This window comes from Dermochelys coriacea, chromosome 15, assembly GCF_009764565.3.
Source record: "Dermochelys coriacea isolate rDerCor1 chromosome 15, rDerCor1.pri.v4, whole genome shotgun sequence".
NCBI lineage: Eukaryota > Metazoa > Chordata > Testudines > Dermochelyidae > Dermochelys > Dermochelys coriacea.
Window position 1 is genome coordinate 25939614 of NC_050082.1, and position 19946 is coordinate 25959559.

General features: G+C 41.2%; 1 protein-coding gene across 5 annotated transcripts in view; it reads left to right on the plus strand.

The window, feature by feature from the left end:
- The first annotated feature begins 4940 nt into the window (after positions 1-4940).
- Positions 4941-19946, plus strand: part of TMEM120B (transmembrane protein 120B) — a 43624-nt gene continuing 28618 nt past the window's right edge. The window contains exons 1-4 of one of the 5 annotated variants that reach the window (XR_006275936.1): positions 4941-5178; positions 14660-14778; positions 18302-18418; positions 19269-19328. Coding sequence is in view for 2 of the 5 variants with exons in the window: in XM_038373068.2 (XP_038228996.1) it covers positions 5110-5178; positions 14660-14778; positions 18302-18418; positions 19269-19328 (365 nt within the window). In the remaining 3 variants the exon portion in view is untranslated. The remainder of the gene's footprint in view (positions 5179-14659; positions 14779-18301; positions 18419-19268; positions 19329-19946) is intronic. The other 4 variants (XR_005289003.2, XM_038373068.2, XR_006275937.1 and 1 more) reach the window with 4 other exon arrangements.

Sequence of the window (19946 nt, forward strand, 5' to 3'; positions counted from 1 at the left end):
TGCATTTATCAACATTGAATTTCATCTGCCATTTTGTTGCCCAGTCACCCAGTTTTGAGAGATCCTTTTGTAGCTCTTTGTAGTCTGCCTGGGACTTAACTATCTTTAGTAGTTTTGTATCATCTGCAAATTTTTCCACCTCACTGTTTACCCCTTTTTCCAGATCATTTATGAATGTGTTAAATAGGATATGGCCCAGTACAGATCCCTGGGGGACACCACTATTTACTGCTCTCCATTCTGAAAACTGACCATTTATTCCTACCCTTTGTTTTCTACCTTTTAACCAGTTACCAATCCATGAGAGAATCTTCCCTCTTATCCCATGACTGCTTACTTTGCTTAAGAGCCTTTGGTGAGGGACCTTGTCAAAGGCTTTCTGAAAATCTAAATACCCTATATCCATTGGATCTCCCTTGTCCACATGCTTGTTGACCCCCTCAAAGAATTCTACTAGATTGGTGAGGCAAGATTTCCCTTTACAAAAATCATGTTGACTATTCCCCAACAAATTATGTTCATCTATGTGTCTGACAATTTTGATCTTTACTATAGTTTCAACTAGTTTGCCTGGTACTGAAGTCAGGTTTACCAGCCTGTAATTGCCAGGGTCACCTCTGGAGCCCTTTTTAAAAATTGGCATCACATTAGCTATCCTCCAGTCATTTGATACAGAAGTTGATTTAAATGACAGGTTACAGATTACAGTTAGTAGTCCTGCAATTTCACATCTGAGTTCCTTCTGAACTCTTGGGTGAATACCATCTGGTCCTGGTGACTCATTACTGTTTAGTTTATCAATTTGTTCTAAAACCTCCTCTAACGACACCTCAATCTGGGACAGTTCCTAAGATTTGTCACCTGAAAATAATGGCTCAGGTTTGGGATTCTCCCTCACATCCTCAACCGTGAAGACTGATGCAAAGAATTCATTTAGTTTCTCCGCAATGGCCTTATCATCCGTGAGTGCGCCTTTAGCATCTTGATTGTTCAGTGGTCCCACTGGTTGTTTAGCAGGCTTCTGCTTCTGATGTACTTAAAAATTTTTTTGCTATTACTTTTTGAGTCTTTGGCTAGCTGTTCTTCAAATTCTTTTTTGGCCATCCTAGTTACATTTTTACACTTCATTTGCCAGAGTTTATGCTCCTTTCTATTTTCCTTACTAGGATTTAACTTCCACTTTTTAAAGGATGCCTTTTTGCCTCTCACTGCTTCTTGTACTTTGTATGGTTCTTTTACCATGTACCATGGTGGCTCTTTTAAATGTTTTTTTAATAAGGGGTATACATTTAAGGTGAGCGTCTATTATAATGTCTTTAAAAATATTTCCATGCAGTTTGCAGGGATTTTACTTTTTGTGCTGTACCTTTTAATTTCTGTTTAACTAACCTCCTCATTTGTGTAGTTCCCATTTCTGAAATTAAATGTTACAGTGTTAGGCCACTGTGGTGTTTTCCCCACCACAGGGATGTTAAATTTAATTATATTAGGGTCACTATTACCAAGTGGTCCAGCTATATTCACCTCTTGGACCTAATCCTGTGCTCTACTTTTGCCAGTAGGGAGTATTCCATCCTTATTGTGAATCAGAATATTTTAACATGTACACAAGTAAATATTAATGTGTGGTTGAGATCTAAAAAGTGGTTGTCAAACCTTATAATTTTTTTCTAAAATCATCCGATTTGTCCAAAATAGCTTACTAGAGTAGCACTCTGTATAAACTGTAGGTTTTTTGAACCACATAAAAGATCCCATGGCAGTATTCATAAGGCCTTGGGTTTGCCTTGGTATCCTTGGCCAAATTCCCCTTCCCTTCACTGTTATCTGTTTGCCCACTGATGTATCTGTATCCAGTGTTTGGATATTCTGCTCTCAGAGAACGTAGGATGTTGTTTGATTAAAAACTCTCAGGGAGTTAAAACTATCCTACTTATCTGAAAGCAAATAAATGGCCTGGAGGGAACTGCAACAATATTATTTCCATAGACATAATGCCCAGATGCCCTTTCCTTTCCACAGCATCATTATGGGTTTGACTAATGACAGATTAAATGAGAGGGGAACAGACTGAAGTATCACTTGCAGATGACCCTTGATAAATCTGATAATCTAATTTAAACATATATCTACAGCATATTTATACGCAATGGCTATGTTTTGAGACTAAGAATTTTATCTTCTCATCCAACAGAGTCCCATCAGCTTACAAGTGATAAGATGACTGATCAGCCCAGTCAGTTTTAGAATTGACTATTTCTCACTATGAGGAACAGTCAATCTACTTTGCAGAGACTGATAGTTCAGATGACTTCTCAGGAGCCATAGGAGAAATGTCACGGCAGGAGGGAAGGAAATGCACCATCCTTCCTGAGTTTCAGCCATTGCCCTATTTGGATGCTTAGATTCTCTTCGAGAGATGTGCAAACAAGTGGCGAATGTCTGGGTCCATTATTGTTGGAGATTAATAATGCCCTTTTATGAGAGGGACACCAGCCATTTCAGACCTGGTACTTGTTGCATCTCACTGGTTGGTGATCTGCTTGGGACAATGGACAGAACTGCAAGTACCGAGCAAGGGCAGAGGGAATCACTTCAAAGTGGTTCTGCTTGTTCCTGTCAGAGATATCCCAGATGGTGGTGATGGGAGACTTCTCTACCTTTTTTAGAGCTCTCAGTCATGTCACTCTTATTGTTCAACATTAGAGTGAAACTACTGGGGAAAGACTGTGAGGTAGTATGAGTTACAATGCCCATCAATATATTGATGGTTCAAGTCTGCCTAGTTTCCAACAGCCCAGACAGAACTGTTCCATATTCTCTTAATATCTGGCTGAGATAGGGACTTGGAAAACCTTTTGACTCAAGCTGGATAAGGTGGAAGTGATGGTGATTGATAGGAGAAAGCATTTTAAAGTCTGACCACCCATTCTCAAAGGGCTTTGCAATATCAGAGTCTTATAGACTCATCTCTGCTCCTGGAGTCTCAGATAGCAACAGTGCTGAGAAACACCTTCTTTTAGCTGACCAAAAGATTGTGACCGTTCCTTTTGATGCAGAGCTCATCACAGTCATCCAGGCCTCTGTCCCTTCTAGTACTAGAATACAGCAATGCCTTCTACCTGTGACTAATCAAGTAGGCAACTCAGAAGCTTCAACTTGTGCAAGATGTAGGTGCCTGCCTTCTGAACAAGGTGGTCTAGGGAGCATTAACAACCAGATGTTCTCACCTTGCACTGGCTGCTAGTCAACTTTGAAGTAAGATTCTAGGTTCTGGTCACCATCTACAATGACTTAATGGGTTAGGACCAATCATGCCACGTATGTTTGTCCAGAATGCCTATGCTGTCACAAAGATGAGGCTTCAGGGAGCTGGGGGAGGATATTCTTGGTAGTAGGCCATCTCTGTGGGAATTAATTTCTGCTAGAAGCTCTCCTGCCTTATTTACCCAAGCCTGGTCACATTCAAAAAGTGCTGTAAGACTCATCACTTTGTACAGACTTCCTGCTAACTCCCAGCTCTAGAGCCTATGCCTATTGTCAATGTTCTCCTCATCTCTGTCCTTTAAGATGAGGAGCTGTGGGAGCCATGAGAAATTTGCTTCCTATGCTAGGAGATCATTTTGCTTTTAATCTAAGACAGGTAAAGTGAGCCTAGATATTACAGTGATGGGTATCTTATAAATGCTTGCAATAATTAATTATAATTTAATAGTTCGTGACTGGATCATTGATTCTCATTATTCCTTGAAGATAACAAGGAATATTGTACATACTTTTCAGGACTGACATGGCTGTCTATATGTGTGAAAGGAATGAGAAAGCAGGGAGAAAGAAAGGAAACAGGACAGAAGCAGTGGCCCTGGGAGGGAGCCATAGGAGATTTTTTTGGTCAGAGTACTTAGTGAGAAAGCAGGCGTGGATTTCTGAAAGAAACACCTGACTCGTATAATCAATTTTTCTTAACAGAAACAACACAGCAAGGGTCCAAATATTGGCTGGCTGTTTGGGCCCTGTGCAACATTAGGAATTTAAATTGTTCCTATTACTACTGTATCTGTGCATTAATAGAATAATCTAAGCAAAATATGGTCACCTCTGTTAATATGTACAGTTTCTCAAGGGATGCAGTTCCTACCATTTGGTACATTTAATTATAGAATGATTAAAATACTATATTGTGTGCTGAAAGGAATAATTGCACACTGGCAGGGGAACAGGCTGAATGACCTAGTATGATTTTTCAGTCTGGTGCTTCCACAAGTCTATGAAAATGAGACTCCCTTTGATCAGGCCTTATCTCTTATCTTGTAATTATAGAATGATTAAAATACTATATTGTGTGCTGAAAGGAATAATTGCACACTGGCAGGGGAACAGGCTGAATGACCTAGTATGATTTTTCAGTCTGGTGCTTCCACAAGTCTATGAAAATGAGACTCCCTTTGATCAGGCCTTATCTCTTATCTTGTATCCCTGAAGTGCCAGTGCACACCTATGCTCCAGAAGATAAAATTGAATTAATTATCATATGCAATAATTGCACTTTTTAAATCTATTCCTGGAAAAGAAACAATAAATCTCCAAGCGCAAAGTGTCCTTGTGAAGATCTCAGTTGACCTTGGCAGGGCTGGCAATGACAGACTGCAGGTTTAGCAGAGGTTGGAAGCAGTGGCTGCTCTAAGCAGAAAAGCTTGGGCTGAGATGCGGGTCTGTGGGTTCTGTGCTGAGTGCATGGGCAGGGCAACCAAAGGCGTACAGTCACGGCTACAGCAGAAAGAAAAGGAGGACTTGTGGCACCTTAGAGACTAACAAATTTATTTGAGCATAAGCTTTATTTGAGCTACAGCAGAGAGACCCACGCAAGGCGGCAGTAGCACCACGCACCAGTTCCCCTATCGTAGGCCGGGGGGCGGTGGAAGCATGGGAGCGCGCGTGCTCAGTAGCACTCCCAACCCCTGGGTTCGCATGATGACGTCAGGAGAGGGTGTGCACGTGGCCTTAAGACCAGCTGGAGGCTCGCGCTGCTGTAGCAGCTAGAAAATTGCTCTCGCTCTCTGGAGTCTCCTGGAGAGGCTGAACGCGGCTGGGGCTGACGGCCCTTGCACCATGTTACTGCAGTTGGAGAGGTATCAGCGAGAGTGGCAAGAGCTGGAAGAGGAATTTCAGCAGCTCCAGGTGATGGGAAGCGGCAGGGTTTTGCAGAGAGGCCAGCCAGTGCTTTGCTTTGGGATGGGGAGAAGCTTTTGCTTTGTTGTGTGTATGCGTCCACACCCCTTTGTGTCCCTGAGCTATGGTTTAAGAGAGGGTTGGGACCGGGTCCCATCACAGCCAATGGGCTTCTGATGCAGGACTCTCTCATGCTGATAGAAGGAGATTTGAAAAACCTCTGTTAAAAAACCCAAACTCTTCACCACCGATAGAAGTGGTGTGTATTGGGGTGGAGGTGTCCTTATTAAAAAAATGTATAAAAGTGAATGATCTTCCTTTGGCCTTCCCCTATGAGGGACACGCTCTGCAGCTGGAATGAGACCTGGCAGTTCTGATTATCTCTAGTTTCAGATGAACCTAGGCTTGCATTAGAGCAAGCCTGTGATTGGTAACTGAGGAGGGAAAGCCTTGGGATTTGCCATGCATGGAAGGATTAATGCTGTTTATATGCTAGCTATAGCCCTCCTTTCGCTCACTGTGGCTAATAACTTTCTGGAGAAAGTAAGGCTGTAAAACCTCACATTGGCTCATGGATGCAATGCTTGTCAGTGAGGAGAGAAACTACTTGTGTAAGGATATTTATTTTTTCTAGAGAAAACTAGTGGTTTGAGCATTAGCTTGCTAAACCCAGGGTTGTGAGTTCAATCCTTGAGGGGGCCATTTAGGGATTTGGGGCAAAAATTGGGGATTGGTCCTGCTTTGAGCAGGGGGTTGGACTAGATGATCTCCTGAGGTCCCTTCCAACCCTGATATTCTGTGATTCTATACTTTCTGTACAAAAAGATAATTCTGATTTTTTTTTGAACAGTTTCTGACAAGCTCTTGGATTTATTCTTTTTTGGCATATTTTCATTCTGCTTGGGATGAAATAATTAGCTGAACAGCAATATTTTAAAAAAGCATACAAACACTTCAGTGGTAGGTAATATCCTTAAACTTTTTTAGGGTCCATTAATCAGCCTTTCAGTTTCTCATGATATCTGTTCCCATTGGAGAGTGTATTATTTAACTTTATTTATGGGGTGATTATTGCAGTGTTAGGAGAGAGAATAATTTATTTTATTATGAATAAAGAAAATACTATTCATAGAACTGTGTGTTTGAATACAGCAGCCAAATGTAAAGCTCTTTTTGGCATCCCCTGTATTAGTTCACCTGTAAATCTCAACAGTAATACTTTATACCTATATTTGCTGGGGAAGGAGAATTTGCATTATAAGCCATATGAAAAGATGTTCACTTGATGATGATTACTCTTCCAGATGCTGGTTTACATTTGTTATATTAAGCTTGAATTTAATCTGATTCACTCCTATTAGTGCATTTTGGTTCCCAGAAGATCAGATTCTAGCAGCTTGTGGTTTCCGTTGCTGCTTAGGGAATCTATTGTAGTTTGAGTCTTGGTATTGAAGATTTATTAGGAGGTAGGGTGGATGAGATATTAACTCTTATTGGACCAACTTCTGCTGGTGAGAGAGACAAGCTTTCACAGGAGGCATTCACCTTAGCCCATTCTTACCAGTTATTCTATGGTTCTAATGTTATTTCTTAAATTGCAGAAAGGCTGTTTCTGCTGTTTACTGTAGCTGTATTCTGTGTGGAGAAAAGCTGAGAAAGCATTTCATGCAGATGTAAGTGTGGGGATCCTGTAGTATTTAAGCACAGAAGTGGCTAGTCTTAGTGGTAATGCTGGAGTAACTCCATTACTAAACATGGCTCTGAACATTTATTACAATGATGAAACTTTAATGCAGGGTTGTGTGTGAATATATGTGAAGGGAAGGAGTCTTAGTGCATTGTTGCCTGCATTAAATGACAATTAAATAGCAAGCCTGGGCAGGCAGATGTGATATGTAATTTACATGTGTTCATATGATCCTGCTGTAAAGTATCCTAGGAGGGCAATGCGTAACACTAGGAAAGTTGTGTGGACTGTGTAGTTTCTGTAGTACCTTTTTGTATGCAAGATGGATTACAAATGATGCCCATGTATGCTGTGGATCTCGGTATGTCAATATCTTAAAAAATGCAGCTACATACATGGTGAAAACTAGGCTCGTTATTTACCAGCTCTAGCAACACTACACAATAATGTAGAGAAGGAACTGTAGGCAGTTTGCCCACATGCTCCTACATAGCCTCAGTGTCTGGCATGAGGAAGCATGGGGTGTATGTATGTAAAGGCACGGTATTTGTATGTGGTTTTTGTTGTTGGTTTTTAAATGAAGAGTTATTTAACTGTCACCGTAAGCTTCTGAGATGATTAAAGTCCCTGCAGTACTACGTGCAAGAGTAAGCCCCAGTGCTCCACCAAATTCCAATTTGGCAAATTGCATTTCTTACAATTCACAGCGCCGAATAAATAATTTATTCTATTCTAGTTAGTTTAGAGTTGTTAGGAATACGGTTTATAGAGGCATACTTGGACTCAGTGAGAGCTAGAGCACATTCCCTTTAGACAAATTTGTGTCTCTGTCAGGTCTGGTAGGGACAAATTGGGGAAGCCCTCAGACATCAGTAAGGAACTGACTTCAACTCCTTAGCCATATGGCAGTGTGCACTTTGCTTGTTCAAAAGTTTGGTTGAGGACTGCCTAGTCTCTGACCAGGGATGCATTGGATAGGCAGGTGCTGGTCCCCTTGCAAGTAAAGAACTCCCTAAACTGGTGGAACCAGCAACTCCATGTCTGTGTGGGCATTCCTTTCTTCTACCCAACCCCATCAGTGACTCTAATGATGGACGCATGCCTGTTAGAGTGAGGAGCCAATCTGATGGAGCTTAGGAGAGTCAGGAATGCGTGCCTCAATTTCCTGCCCTTCATCAGGGGCAAAGCAATCAGGGCCATGATGGACAACATGTCCTACATGTTTTACATCAACAAGCAGGGAGAAGTAAGATCCCCCTCCTTGTGTGATAAAGCTCTGGAAGTGGTGATAATTAACCATATCCAGATTTCACCTGCATACCTTGCTTGCATCCAGAACACCACAGCTGATGCCCTCAGTAGACACTTCTCCTATGACTAGGAATGGGAGCTGGACATTTAGGTCCTACCAGATGTATTCCAGATATGGGGATGGCCAGAGGTGTCAAAAAGAAGTGTCATCTTTTCTGTTAAACAGGGGGGTCTTGGTCACTGCTCCCTGGGGGATGCCTTTACTGCGGAAGAAGAATCTGTTGTCTTTTTCCCCCAAACACTCCTAATTCTAAGGGTGATGACCAAGATCAGGTGGGGGAGTTTCAAGGTTATTGTAAAGGAGGTGGGGGTCACAGTATTGCCACTCTTACTTCTGCATTGCCTTCAGAGCTGTGTGGCAGGAGAGCAGTGGCTGCTGGCCGGGCACCCAGCTCTGCTGGCACAGCTGCCGCCAGCAACTGCGGAGAAGTATGGTGTGGTATGGTATTGCCATCCTTACTTCTGTGCTGTTGCCCTCAGAGCTGGGCCCTTGGCCAGCAACCGCCACTCTCTGGCCACCCAGCTCTGAAGGCAGCAACACAGAAGTAACAGTGGCAATACTGTGACCTCATACAATAACCTTGCAACTCCCCCATAACCATCTTTTGGGTCAGGACCCCTACAGTTACTACACTGTGAAATTTCAGATTTAAATGTCTGAAATAATGAAATGTATCCTATGACTGTGAAATTGACCAAAATGGACCGTGAATTTGTTAGGGCCCTATGCATAACATGTCTAAGACATGGGCTTTCCAATTCATCTGCACGCTTATATAGGCTCTTATGGTCTTGGGTCTCTGTTGCTGAAACACTCTTTTCTCTGGCCTTCACAAATGCTGTCTTGCTTCACTCATTCAGAATGCTGCTGGAAGGATAACTTTTGTAGCCTGTTCTTTGACCCTTTTGTCCCTCTCTTTGTGTCCCTCCGCTGGCTCCCCGTTCTCTGTCGCATCAAACAAGCTACTTTGTCTTTACCTTCAAGGCCCTTCATGGACATCCCCCACCCTACCTGTCATCTCTCATTTGCTATTTAGAGGCCGACTCCTGCCTCTGACTGGTCCACAGTGCCAGCTTCCATCATTTACCTAGTTACATTTTCAAACAAGCAACTTTGTGCTGTCTGTCCCTCCTTCTTGGGAGGAGTTCCCTGTAAACTCTGCCTATTATGATCAAGACTGTCTCATAGTATTTCCCTGTCTGTAATGTATCATCTGTTGTCTCTTGTCTTGTACTCAGACTGTAAGCTCTCTGGGGAAGGGACTGACTTTTTGTTCTGTTTGTACAATGGCTGGTCCATGGTCCTGGGCCATGATTAGGGCCCCTTGGTGTAATGGTAATACAAATAATTAATAAGACTCTTGGATTCTGTTTATTCCTTTGTCATTGACTTGATAGGTGACCTTGAGCAAGTAACTTGCAGGTTAATTTTTAAAAGTGAGTAATGATTTTTGGGTACTTAACTGCAGACATCTTAAAGGGGCTCTTCTCCCCTTCCCTCCAAGTGCTGATCATCTGCTGTCTAGAAATGAATCACCTTTAAGCTATCTGAAGCTGGGCACCCTAAATTACTAGTTACCATGCCTTGGTTTCCCAATCTGTACATGTAGGAGGGATGTTGTAAGACTAAATGTTTGTAAAGTGTTTTTGACTTAATTGACTGAAAGGGAGCAGCCAATGGATCTATATGGTTTTGGATCCCAAGCCACACCCCCACACTGGAACCTTGAGGAGCACATTGCTGGTGCACAGGAACTGCTGACCCTCCTGGCAACCTGCCTCCTTCCTTCTGGCCCTGCGTGACAGAGCCACACCAGTTCTGCTGCCTAGTTGGGCCTCATGTATCTATGGAAGATGTGGGTAAGGATTTTCCCCATAGTGACTAAATAATCAAGTAAGTGTGTGTGTGTGTATGTGTCTACACGTGCATTTGTGCACACAATTTATCTCTGTCTACTAGATATATCCCCATATTGCAGGTCTTTATATACATCATCTAAATAAGCCTTGCAACAGCACTCTGAGGTAAGTAGGTGTATGTGTATCTGTGTACATGTACCATGCACAAGCCTACTTAACCAAAAGTGTGGTGTGCACAGTAGAACAGACCTCAGTGCACCTATTTAAAAAAAAAAACAAACCCGCACATTTAAATGTGCTATCATATTATGGTCACAAGTTACACTCAGACTGCAACTCTGATTTCCCATATATGTAGAGAAATGTGACTTTCATTTGTATAAATGAGTAATCATTGAGGCCATAACACTGCAGAGTTTATGAACTCAAGGAAAGTTATAGTATTTACAACCCTGCATAGCTTCTTAGGAGAAAGGCACCTGTGTGAAGATGATACGCTCAAGTCCTTAAATGATCAGCACAGAGTTTTCCACGTAGAAAGTTGTGCACTGAAGTTAAACCTCCAGGGACGTATTTGACCTTTGGATTATGCTAGCTAACATAATAGAAGTCATGCACACATTGAACTGCAAAAAGGCACCCTTTGTAAACTTTCCCCAGATATTTCTTAATGAGTAAATAACTTTGCTGTAAATTTTTTTTTCCTTATGGATGTTGATATGGATTTTACAACAACTGTCTGCTTTCCTGCAGCTGTGGAACTCGCAATCTTTTAAATCTGTGTTTTTTAATTAAGTCTTTCTTTTCAGGAAAGTTAAAGCAGAGCCAGAGTGTAATGTATTTAAGAATTTCCCTTTGGAAATTAACTTTTATTTTTTAACCAGATAGTGTAAACAGTCAAAAGAACTGATTGCACAAGCTCAAAAGAAGCAGAATTAGTTAATATTTAAAATGCCTTCCATTAAATAACCGATTCTTAAAAATTAATTTGAGGGGCTGTGTCCAGTCCTGGAGATAGTTATTTTGATTATGGCTTTGCTGCCTCTTCTTACAAGCATTTTTGAAACTGAAATCCAGTGCATACAGTACAATTTGTGTTGCATTCCGATTATAGTGAACATGTGTTTAAACCCTTATGAGAAGAGAAGCAAATTTTTTTTTCCTGTATGTTTTTACCACATTAAGTACTGCTGAATGATGTTAAAAAAAACAAACAAACAAACTGATAAATGTGTAATTGAACTCCCTCTGATCTTTACTTGAGATGTGCTTAGTGGATAGACCTGCAATGCAAATATAGAATCAGAGAAATGTAGTTTTGGAATGGACTTTGAGGTCATCTAGTCCATCTCCTTGTGTGAGGCAGGATTAAGTATACCTAGGACATCCCTGGCAGATGTTTGTCTAATTTGTTCTTAAAACCGTAACCTGTGCCATGCTTAACTATGCTTTATAGTTAGAAAGTCCCTCCCCAATGTCTAACCTAATTCTCCCTTGTTGCAAACCAAACCAATTACTTTTGTCCTACCCTGTGTGGACATGAAGAACAATTGTTCAGCATCTTATTTATACATTTAACCCTTCCTCTTCCTCACCATCTTTTTGTTGTTGTTGTTTGTTGTTTTTCCCCTAGTCCAAAATCTTATAAAGCAATGACCAACGTTTTAAATTGGCAGCATAAAGTTGGATTTAGGCACCAAAATAAGTGCACTGATTTTCAGAAATCTTGAGCTTCCAGAAGTGCCCTTTGAAGTCAGTCGGCACTGCTGGGTGCTCAGCATTTCTGAAAATCAGGCAACTTATTTTGGTGCCTAAGTATGAACTTGAAGCCTAACTGTGTAGGCAGAGAAGGTTTTTTGAAAATCTTGAGCAATGTATTTGCCGTAACAGTGGGTATATTAAGGCACTGTCTAATGTGTTAAATTGACTTTTGTGGGAGCGTATTTTAAAAAAAAAAAAAGAGGGTGGGGTTAATTATGAATGTAATGGGAACACCCTTGATGTTGGAATCAGAACTCTGCCAGTTACAATGGCTGTACTGACTGGCACTACAGAAATGTGTATGTAATAATGACTCTGTTCAGAAATGAGTGGTTACCCTTTTGTAGTGTTAGACCGCTATGTCCAGTGTGAACAGGCATTTGTGTTGCTTACACGCTTGGAATCACGCTTACAGAAATCTTTATAGACAAACTTCCCTCAGCTAGTTCATAGCACAATTGCTATTTGGCTTGTGATCATACTGTGTATACATGAAAATGGTGTCTGGCTGGAACTGTGTGGTGTGGATTTTTTTTTATTTATTTATTTATTTTTTTTGAAAGGGCTTCTGACCTAGTTTGGATAAGGATTTGGTGTCTATACCATGAAATTAGTTTTGCTTGTCCGGGGTGTGTCATGTCATGTCTTCAAGCTGTGTTTGAAAACAGTTGTCTTACTGGTGTGGACGCAGCCAACAGAATAGAACATCTATTTTAACAAAGCAGGCTGATGTTGAGCTTGGTTTTCTGACTGTTGCGGATGGGATCAACCACTTTCACTCCAGGTTAGGAGGACCTGGGAGAAAGCTGTCAGACGCTTGCTGTCAAATGTAACTGTTCTGTATAAGTTCTTATACTGAACTCATCACCATAGCAGCTGAGCACTAAACGATGTGACTAAATGTGTCGCGTGTGTGTGTGTGATCCCTCCCATTCTTTCCCCACGGGGCGAAGTGTGTTGCAGTAGTGTCTTGTCTTTGGAATTTTTTTTTATAATTTACAAAAATACATATTGCCATATGTTTGATAGAGAAGGCAAAGTTAAAGAAATATATGCCTTGCACTTGGAGTGGAAGTTGGTGAAGTTTGCGATGATCCTTAGTTCTTGTAGATGTTCACTTCACAATCTGGAACTGGCCCTTGAGAAAGTTCTGTCTTCTGTACCATGGAGCTTCATTTTTAATGCAGTTTTCTATAATGCGCTAGAGGAGGGAAGCTATCGCTTGTGGTCTTCATCTCAGAGGTTTAGTTGATCTTTTAGCTACTCAATGACCTGGGCCCAGTGTAAATTAAAGATGAGGGCAGAGACCTTGAACTTGATTTGATATTCTGTGGAAAGCCAGTGTAGCAAGCAGAGGACAGGTTTGGGGGGTGTGTGTGTGTGTGTGTGTGTGTGTGTGTGTGTGTTGGTAAGGAGATGTACTGTAGCATTCTGTATCATATGGAGCTTCCTAAGAGCTGAAGGCTTCATGCCCAGGTATATCACATTGCTTTAATCCAGCTGAAAGGTGATGAAGGCATGAATAACTGAGGCCAGGTCATCATTTGTCAGGGTTGGATGGTAGAAAGCGTTATTCATGGATGCTGCAATGTGAGAGCTTAGTGCCTGTAGGAATCCAGGAGCATTCCTTAGCTACAAACTGAATTGACCGATTGTGGCTGTCTACCTTCAACCAAATGAGACTGCACCATAGCTGCAAACTCTTCAGAGTACTTTTTTGTGCCCACCAGCATAACCTCTGTCTTGCTTGGGTTTAGCTTCAGCCAGCTGGTGTGGCCATAATGTTGTGAATGATAGTGCTGAAGGAGCTTTAGTGTGGACTTTTTGTCCCAGACTAATTCAGCAAGGGCAATAAAACCAACATAGAGTGAAGAAATTCCCTCATTTTAGCTTGCAGGCTAACGTGGTGTGTGCATAGGTGCAAGGAACATGCAGATGTGCTCACAGCCAGTGGAAAAGCCAACCAAGCAGTAATTTATGGGTTCAGAAGTAAAAACGTAACAGGTTGTGATGAGGAGGCTCTTCTTTTTAAAGAGGGCCTGTCAAGCTGTAGGGAGTGGCAGACTTCAAACTATATATGTTAATCAGAATATGGTACTGGTTGCTAGTTATTCAAATTTGTTTAATTAGCAAAAGTGGTAAAGAGGGTTTTATGTTTAAACCAGGTCTGTTTTGCTCTTTTCTTCCTAGCTCTTCATCTCCCATTTTATCGTACTGTGAAATTGGAGTCCTTAATCTGTCAATTAATCAGCCATTTCACAGAAACAGATTGGGATGGAACATAGGATTATGACTTTACTGCAAGATCAGACCAGAGGAGGAGATTTTTTTTTTTTTATGAGTGGAAAAGCTCATTCAGTAACAGCAAGGGAAATGAAGTAAATGGGAGATATTCCTCCTCCTTTTTATATAGGCTTTTTATTTTTTAAGTGAAATTTATAATCACTTGGACTAGGCATCCATGTGCCATAGGTATCCTGAGAACCTTGCATAGAATGAAACCAATTTATGATAAATGGTCCAGTTGGCCATATTTCAGCATATACTTCCCCACCAGGAATGACATCAAAATCATGAAAATGACTTTTTTGTTTTTGGTGGTGGTGTTGAGAGCACGCATGGCTCCAGTTGAAGTTACTGGGAGATGCAGATGTTAATCTCAAAACTAGGTTGCATGGTAAAAATAGCACCCAGAGTTACAGGCAGACCTGTTCCTTAGGCAGGCAGGAGCAAGCTGGAGAAGCAACCTGGTTCCCTGCTCTCCCAGAAAAATAGGGTGTGCCTTATTTTTGTGTTTTATTTTTCTCCAAAGGTTTTTCTGGCTTAAAGAAATTGCATCTTTTCTCCTTTTTTTCCTCTGCTCTTTTGCAGGAAACTCACAAGGTCTATAGACAGAAACTTGAAGAACTCAATAACTTGCAGGCTGCATGCAGCAGCTCCATTCGTAAACAGAAGAGGAAATTAAAAGACTTGAAATACAGCCTCCAACGGTAATGGGATAGTCTTGAGGGGGGTTCTCCTGAGTGGCTGAAATACAGGCTATAACTATTGTTTTGCTGCATGCCCAGTCTCCTAAAAAGCGAGCAGCCTTAGGTTATCACAGCAGTGTAAATTTTGATGTAACTACTACCATAATAGATTCATAGAAGTAGAAAAGACCAACTGGATCATCTCGTGTATCCCTCAGGAGTACAGAATTGCTCCCTACAATTCCTGTTGTAGGAATATTTTTATACTGTAGGACTGCATTGCCATCAGCTTGTTACTTGTAGTTTTATTAGTAAGATAAAACTCAGTTCCATCTAACTATGGAAAAGTCATGTGAATTCGCTGGTAGCCATGTAGCTGTATCTGAAGGTAAATTTTAATCCTCGGTGGTATTCTTCCAATATGGTGTTTGGATGCTCAACTCCCACCAACAACAAGAGCTTGAATGCTTAATTCCATGGGCACTAGGCTAAAAATATTGCCTTAGTGTCTCTCAAGGTTGCAGGCTACTTCCAATTTTCATGTTAATTGTTGTTTTACCAATTTTCCCATAAATCATAGGCTGTGACAAATCACATATAACCTAGGAATATTTTAAGCCCAAAAACTTGCAACAGCAAAGCTACGTTCTAGCTAAATTTACAAAAACACTATGATGATTTAACATTTAGAGATAAATATATGGGGCATCTCTTCTGGCTTATTGGGGACTTTAATATACTTCTAAAAGAGGAATAGTTTTTTAATCTTTTTTTTTTTGAGATTTTAAAGCTGATATTGTAATATTTGTATTGGTTAACATTTGCTTCCCAGTTCATCAAATATTTATCTTTTAGAGTTTATTCTGTGTTAGATCATATGTAAGCATTGATTAACCACCAGACCTAAGATACATTTTTATAGAGAAGGAGATGAGGACTTGATAGTGTTCTACTACATGGACTTTTAGTTATCATCTACTAATATTTCCTTTTCAGAATTTCCTGATGTGACCCAATTTATTGTCCCATTTCCAAGTGCTCAAGTGGTAAACGTTGAAAAATTAACTCCCCTTTCCTTCTGTTCTACCACTACAAAGGAATACTCCTGAGGGCATTCTGCACCAAAAAAAAAAAAATTCTGCACACAATATTTTAAAATTCTGCACATTTTATTTGTCAAATAAATGTGGAGGCTCCAGCATGGCATTGGGGAGCACAGGCCACTGGCTGCACAGAGGTGGGAGATCACTGTAAAGCCTCTTCTCCACCCCGCCAAGGACATGGACTCAGCGGTGAGGCTGCACTCAACCCTGACACGACGCAAGGACCTGGTCTGCTCCAGAAACACCCCAGGGGCCCTGCCCCCCCATGCCAGCTGCCTCAAGTGTTGGCAGGCAGGCTCAATAAGGCAGGATCCAAGTGTGGAGAGGCTTAGTATGGGGGGATCCAGGTGTGAGTTGAGAAGGTTTTTGTCTGGGGCAATCTGGGTGCAGGTGGCTCAGTAGGGGATCTGGATGCACGGGACTTGTTGGGTGGTTTGGGGTGCAGTGGTAATAGGACTCCATCAGGGGGTCCAGGTGAGAAGGTGTTTGAGGCTCAATGGGGGGATCTGGGTGTGGGGGGCTGAGTAGGGGGTCCAGATGCTGAGGGAGTGGGGCTCAGTGGGGTGGGTATCCAGATGCAGCTGGTTGGGGCTCGGTGGGGTGGGGATCCAGGTGTGGGTGGCTCGTCGGGGTAGTCCAGGTGTGGGTGGAGAGGGGCTCATTGGGGGGATTGAGTGTTGTGGGGGGGGGGGAGAGGCTCGGTGGGAGGGTCAGGGTCTGGATGCATGGGGGTCTGGATGATGGGGATTAGGCAGATGGAGAAGCAGCTCCCTGTACAGGGATCTCCCCCTTCCCCCCCCCCCCCCCCGCAGCTGAGGAGTGATGGGTGCAGGAGGTGGAGGTGGGGAGTTTGCAGAACTTCCTGCCACTGGAGGAGAAATCTGGGGATGAGTCTGTCCCATCTCCAGATGCTCTGAAGAGGAAGTCCTGTCCTCCCTAGCCCAGCTGGGACTAGCAGCTAAACCTGGCACAGGGTAGGAGCCACCAGATGGGTCTTGCCCCATGCCCCAACAGTAATTTACCCCTCTGCCAGCTGCCCCGGGCACCCAAAACACACTGCTGGGGAGGATCTCCTGACCGCTCTTGTGGCTTCCGTTTGCTTCCCTTTCAGAAAGTAATTTTTCTGCAGGGAAGCAAAAAAATCTGCAGGGGACATAAATTCTGTGCATATACAGTGGTGCATAATTCCCCCAGGAGTAAAAGGAATCTGCATTTTTCCCCTTTTGTTTTGAGCTCTGGCAGGCTGTTCCCTATCTGTTCACACACTGGTAGTTGCAACTGGAATAATCTCTTAGCAGAGCTGGGCAGTAACTTAAAAAAATCCACAGAAGTGTCATTTTGCTATATGGCTTGGAGATTAAATTTGTTCCTCCTCCTCATCCCCCTCACATTTTCTCTCCTTTTGGTACAAAGCAGTGAGCTCCATATGACAATCTGTTTTAGAGATTTTTTTTTTAAATGTCCATCATTGCACTATTTCAGCACTTATCTCTTTCTTCCATTCAGAAGAACTTTGTGTGCTGAGCAGCAGTATGATTGAGATTAGAGTCACAAAGCAGTTAATGAAAAGCCCTCCTATTGCTCTAATATTGTCTGTATTCAGCAGTGCTTAAACTGGCACCACCTGCTGTCCCCCGAGCTGCTGATTTCAAAAGAGGAGACACAGCAGGAAGAGCTGATCTGAAGGTCCTTTTTCCCTGCCTTCCTCCATCTAACATACATTAATTGTATAGGGACCAAATCGATCTCTTGGATTTAAATTAGTTAACATCCTTTCACTTGAGGCTCTGTAGGCTGCATGATGTCACTTTGAAAGGCTATACAGTGTGGGCTGCTTGTTGGGTTTTTTTTTTTCCCCTTCAGATTGCCTTTTATGAAGTTTATGGTCTGGATAGAGATTTTTTCGATTTAAAAACACGCTCAGATCAGTTTAGAATTTTTAAAAGCAAGCTTTTATAAAATACCTGTAAGACTATTTTAAAAAAATAAAGATAATGAAAAGTTCTTTTTGAAAAGGGATTCATAACATTACTTAGCAGTTTTTTGGAATCGAAACATATAGCAGCTTGCTAATGAACTGAGAAACAAAGCAGAATTGATTAGAAATTTTCACATCATGACTAGTCTTTCTGTTGCTCAAGCTGAACATAGTGTGAAAGTAAAGAAACAATGTAAACAGATTTCAGAATAGTAGCCGTTTTAGTCTGTATTCACAAAAAGAAAAGGAGTACTTTTGGCACCTTAGAGATGAAAAGAGGAAAGTAAGATTTTATTTTGTCAGTTTTAACAGCCAAAGTTTAAAGGTAAGCTCTTGCTGTTAGAAGTGCTGGTAAGGAAATACTTTTTTTTTTTTTTTTTTAAAGTTGCCATGTTTAAGCTGATTTTATTCCCTTTAAAATCCATTTTGTAAAAAGGGATCTGTGTTTTCACCATCCTCGCAGGTGCAAATACAAGTCTAGTCCTGAAGAATCTGATCTTGTACAGCGAATTAACACCCAGATCAAAGACAGGCAAAATGTTTTCTTTGACATGGAAGCCTATTTACCAAAGAGAAATGGGTATGTATTTATTAAAAATTAATCTTTCTAATATAAAGTTGTTACAAGTATTTAGATCAATGTGTCTCTTCTAAAAGAATTTAACAGATATATCTGCAAAGAATAAGAGGAAAGTATAAGGTAAATGAAATGGTAATATGGTAGGTAGCACAGTGGACTATTTGATGTTTAATCACATCTCTGCTTGCGGGAGGATTGAAATGGAGAGGGAAAGATGAATCGGAAATAAATTTTTTCTTTTGAAAGAAACTATATGGGCTCTAAGGCTTGGCTAACCTGGAACTTTGTTGTTCAGAATATTCATGTAAATGCTCCCATATTACAATTATAATTGTATTGGCTTTTGCTCTTTGGTACCAAGAGAGCTCTCATCTGTGGTACTCTGTCTTAACAGTACTGGGATGCCATTCATGGGCTGCTTCTTGCAGATGTAGCTATCTTGCTGTGAAAATATTAATCCAGTTTCTCCGTCCTGATTCTTTTCACTGTTGATTCATAATTTCTCCTGATCCCTAACACTACAGACAATAAAGAGGCCTCCCACCAGAAACTTTTTATCTGTCTTACTCCTTAAATGTTGATTTAAAAAAACCCAAAAAAACACATCAATCACCAACTAATATTGAGGATCAATTTGAAGAGAGCACTGATGTGTATTCCTAGGGCACCATTTACATTTTAAACAAATTTTTCTAGTTTCATCTCTTGCTATAATTAAAAAATCTAGACCACAATATGCAGTATTGCTTACTGGAGTTGGAACATCTCTCTAAATCTAGCCTGTGGGGCAACAGTTCTTTTGTATTAAATTAAAATGGACTGATCTGTCTTTGGATGTTTTGTCTTTCAGTTTGTACTTAAATCTGGTGTTGGGAAATGTGAATGTAACTCTTCTAAGTAACCAGGCAAAGTAAGTGGTGTGTTTTTGTTTTGTTTTGTTTTTGTTTTTTTACAGTTGTTCCCAGTTAGTAGAAGACAGATATTGAAGTACAGCATAGGTGATTTTTCTTCCCATAGCATGAGCAGGGTATTGGCCCTGCAAGATCAATAAATACCTAGGTACTATTCAAAATACTGTGCCAGATTTATCCATGGTGTAATTCCACTGAATTCAAACTGACCACTTGTTTTTAAACAACTAGTTTAATATTTGGGGGCCACACACATGGACTTAATACTGGAGAAGAGCATAAATTGTGACTTTTTTTTTCTTTTGTAACTGTAAAAATAGCAGTGTGATTCCAGCTATATTGGGTCTCAGTAGCTTCCAGAAAAAATTTGATCCATTTATAAATAGAAAAGGAGAAAAATATATAATTTAACTGCCAGTCCTGAAACTAGCCCTTCAAATTTTAATTAAGCTGGTTCTCTCTGGCTTGTACCTATATCATCAGTAATAAAGAATCTGCAGATGAGACACTGATGTCCCAGTTAAACATCTGTAACACCATTGTCTTCAAGGTATTCACTGTGAATCGCTATTGTGAGACCATGTTAAGGATGGGTATTTCTGAGGACAGAGTATGAC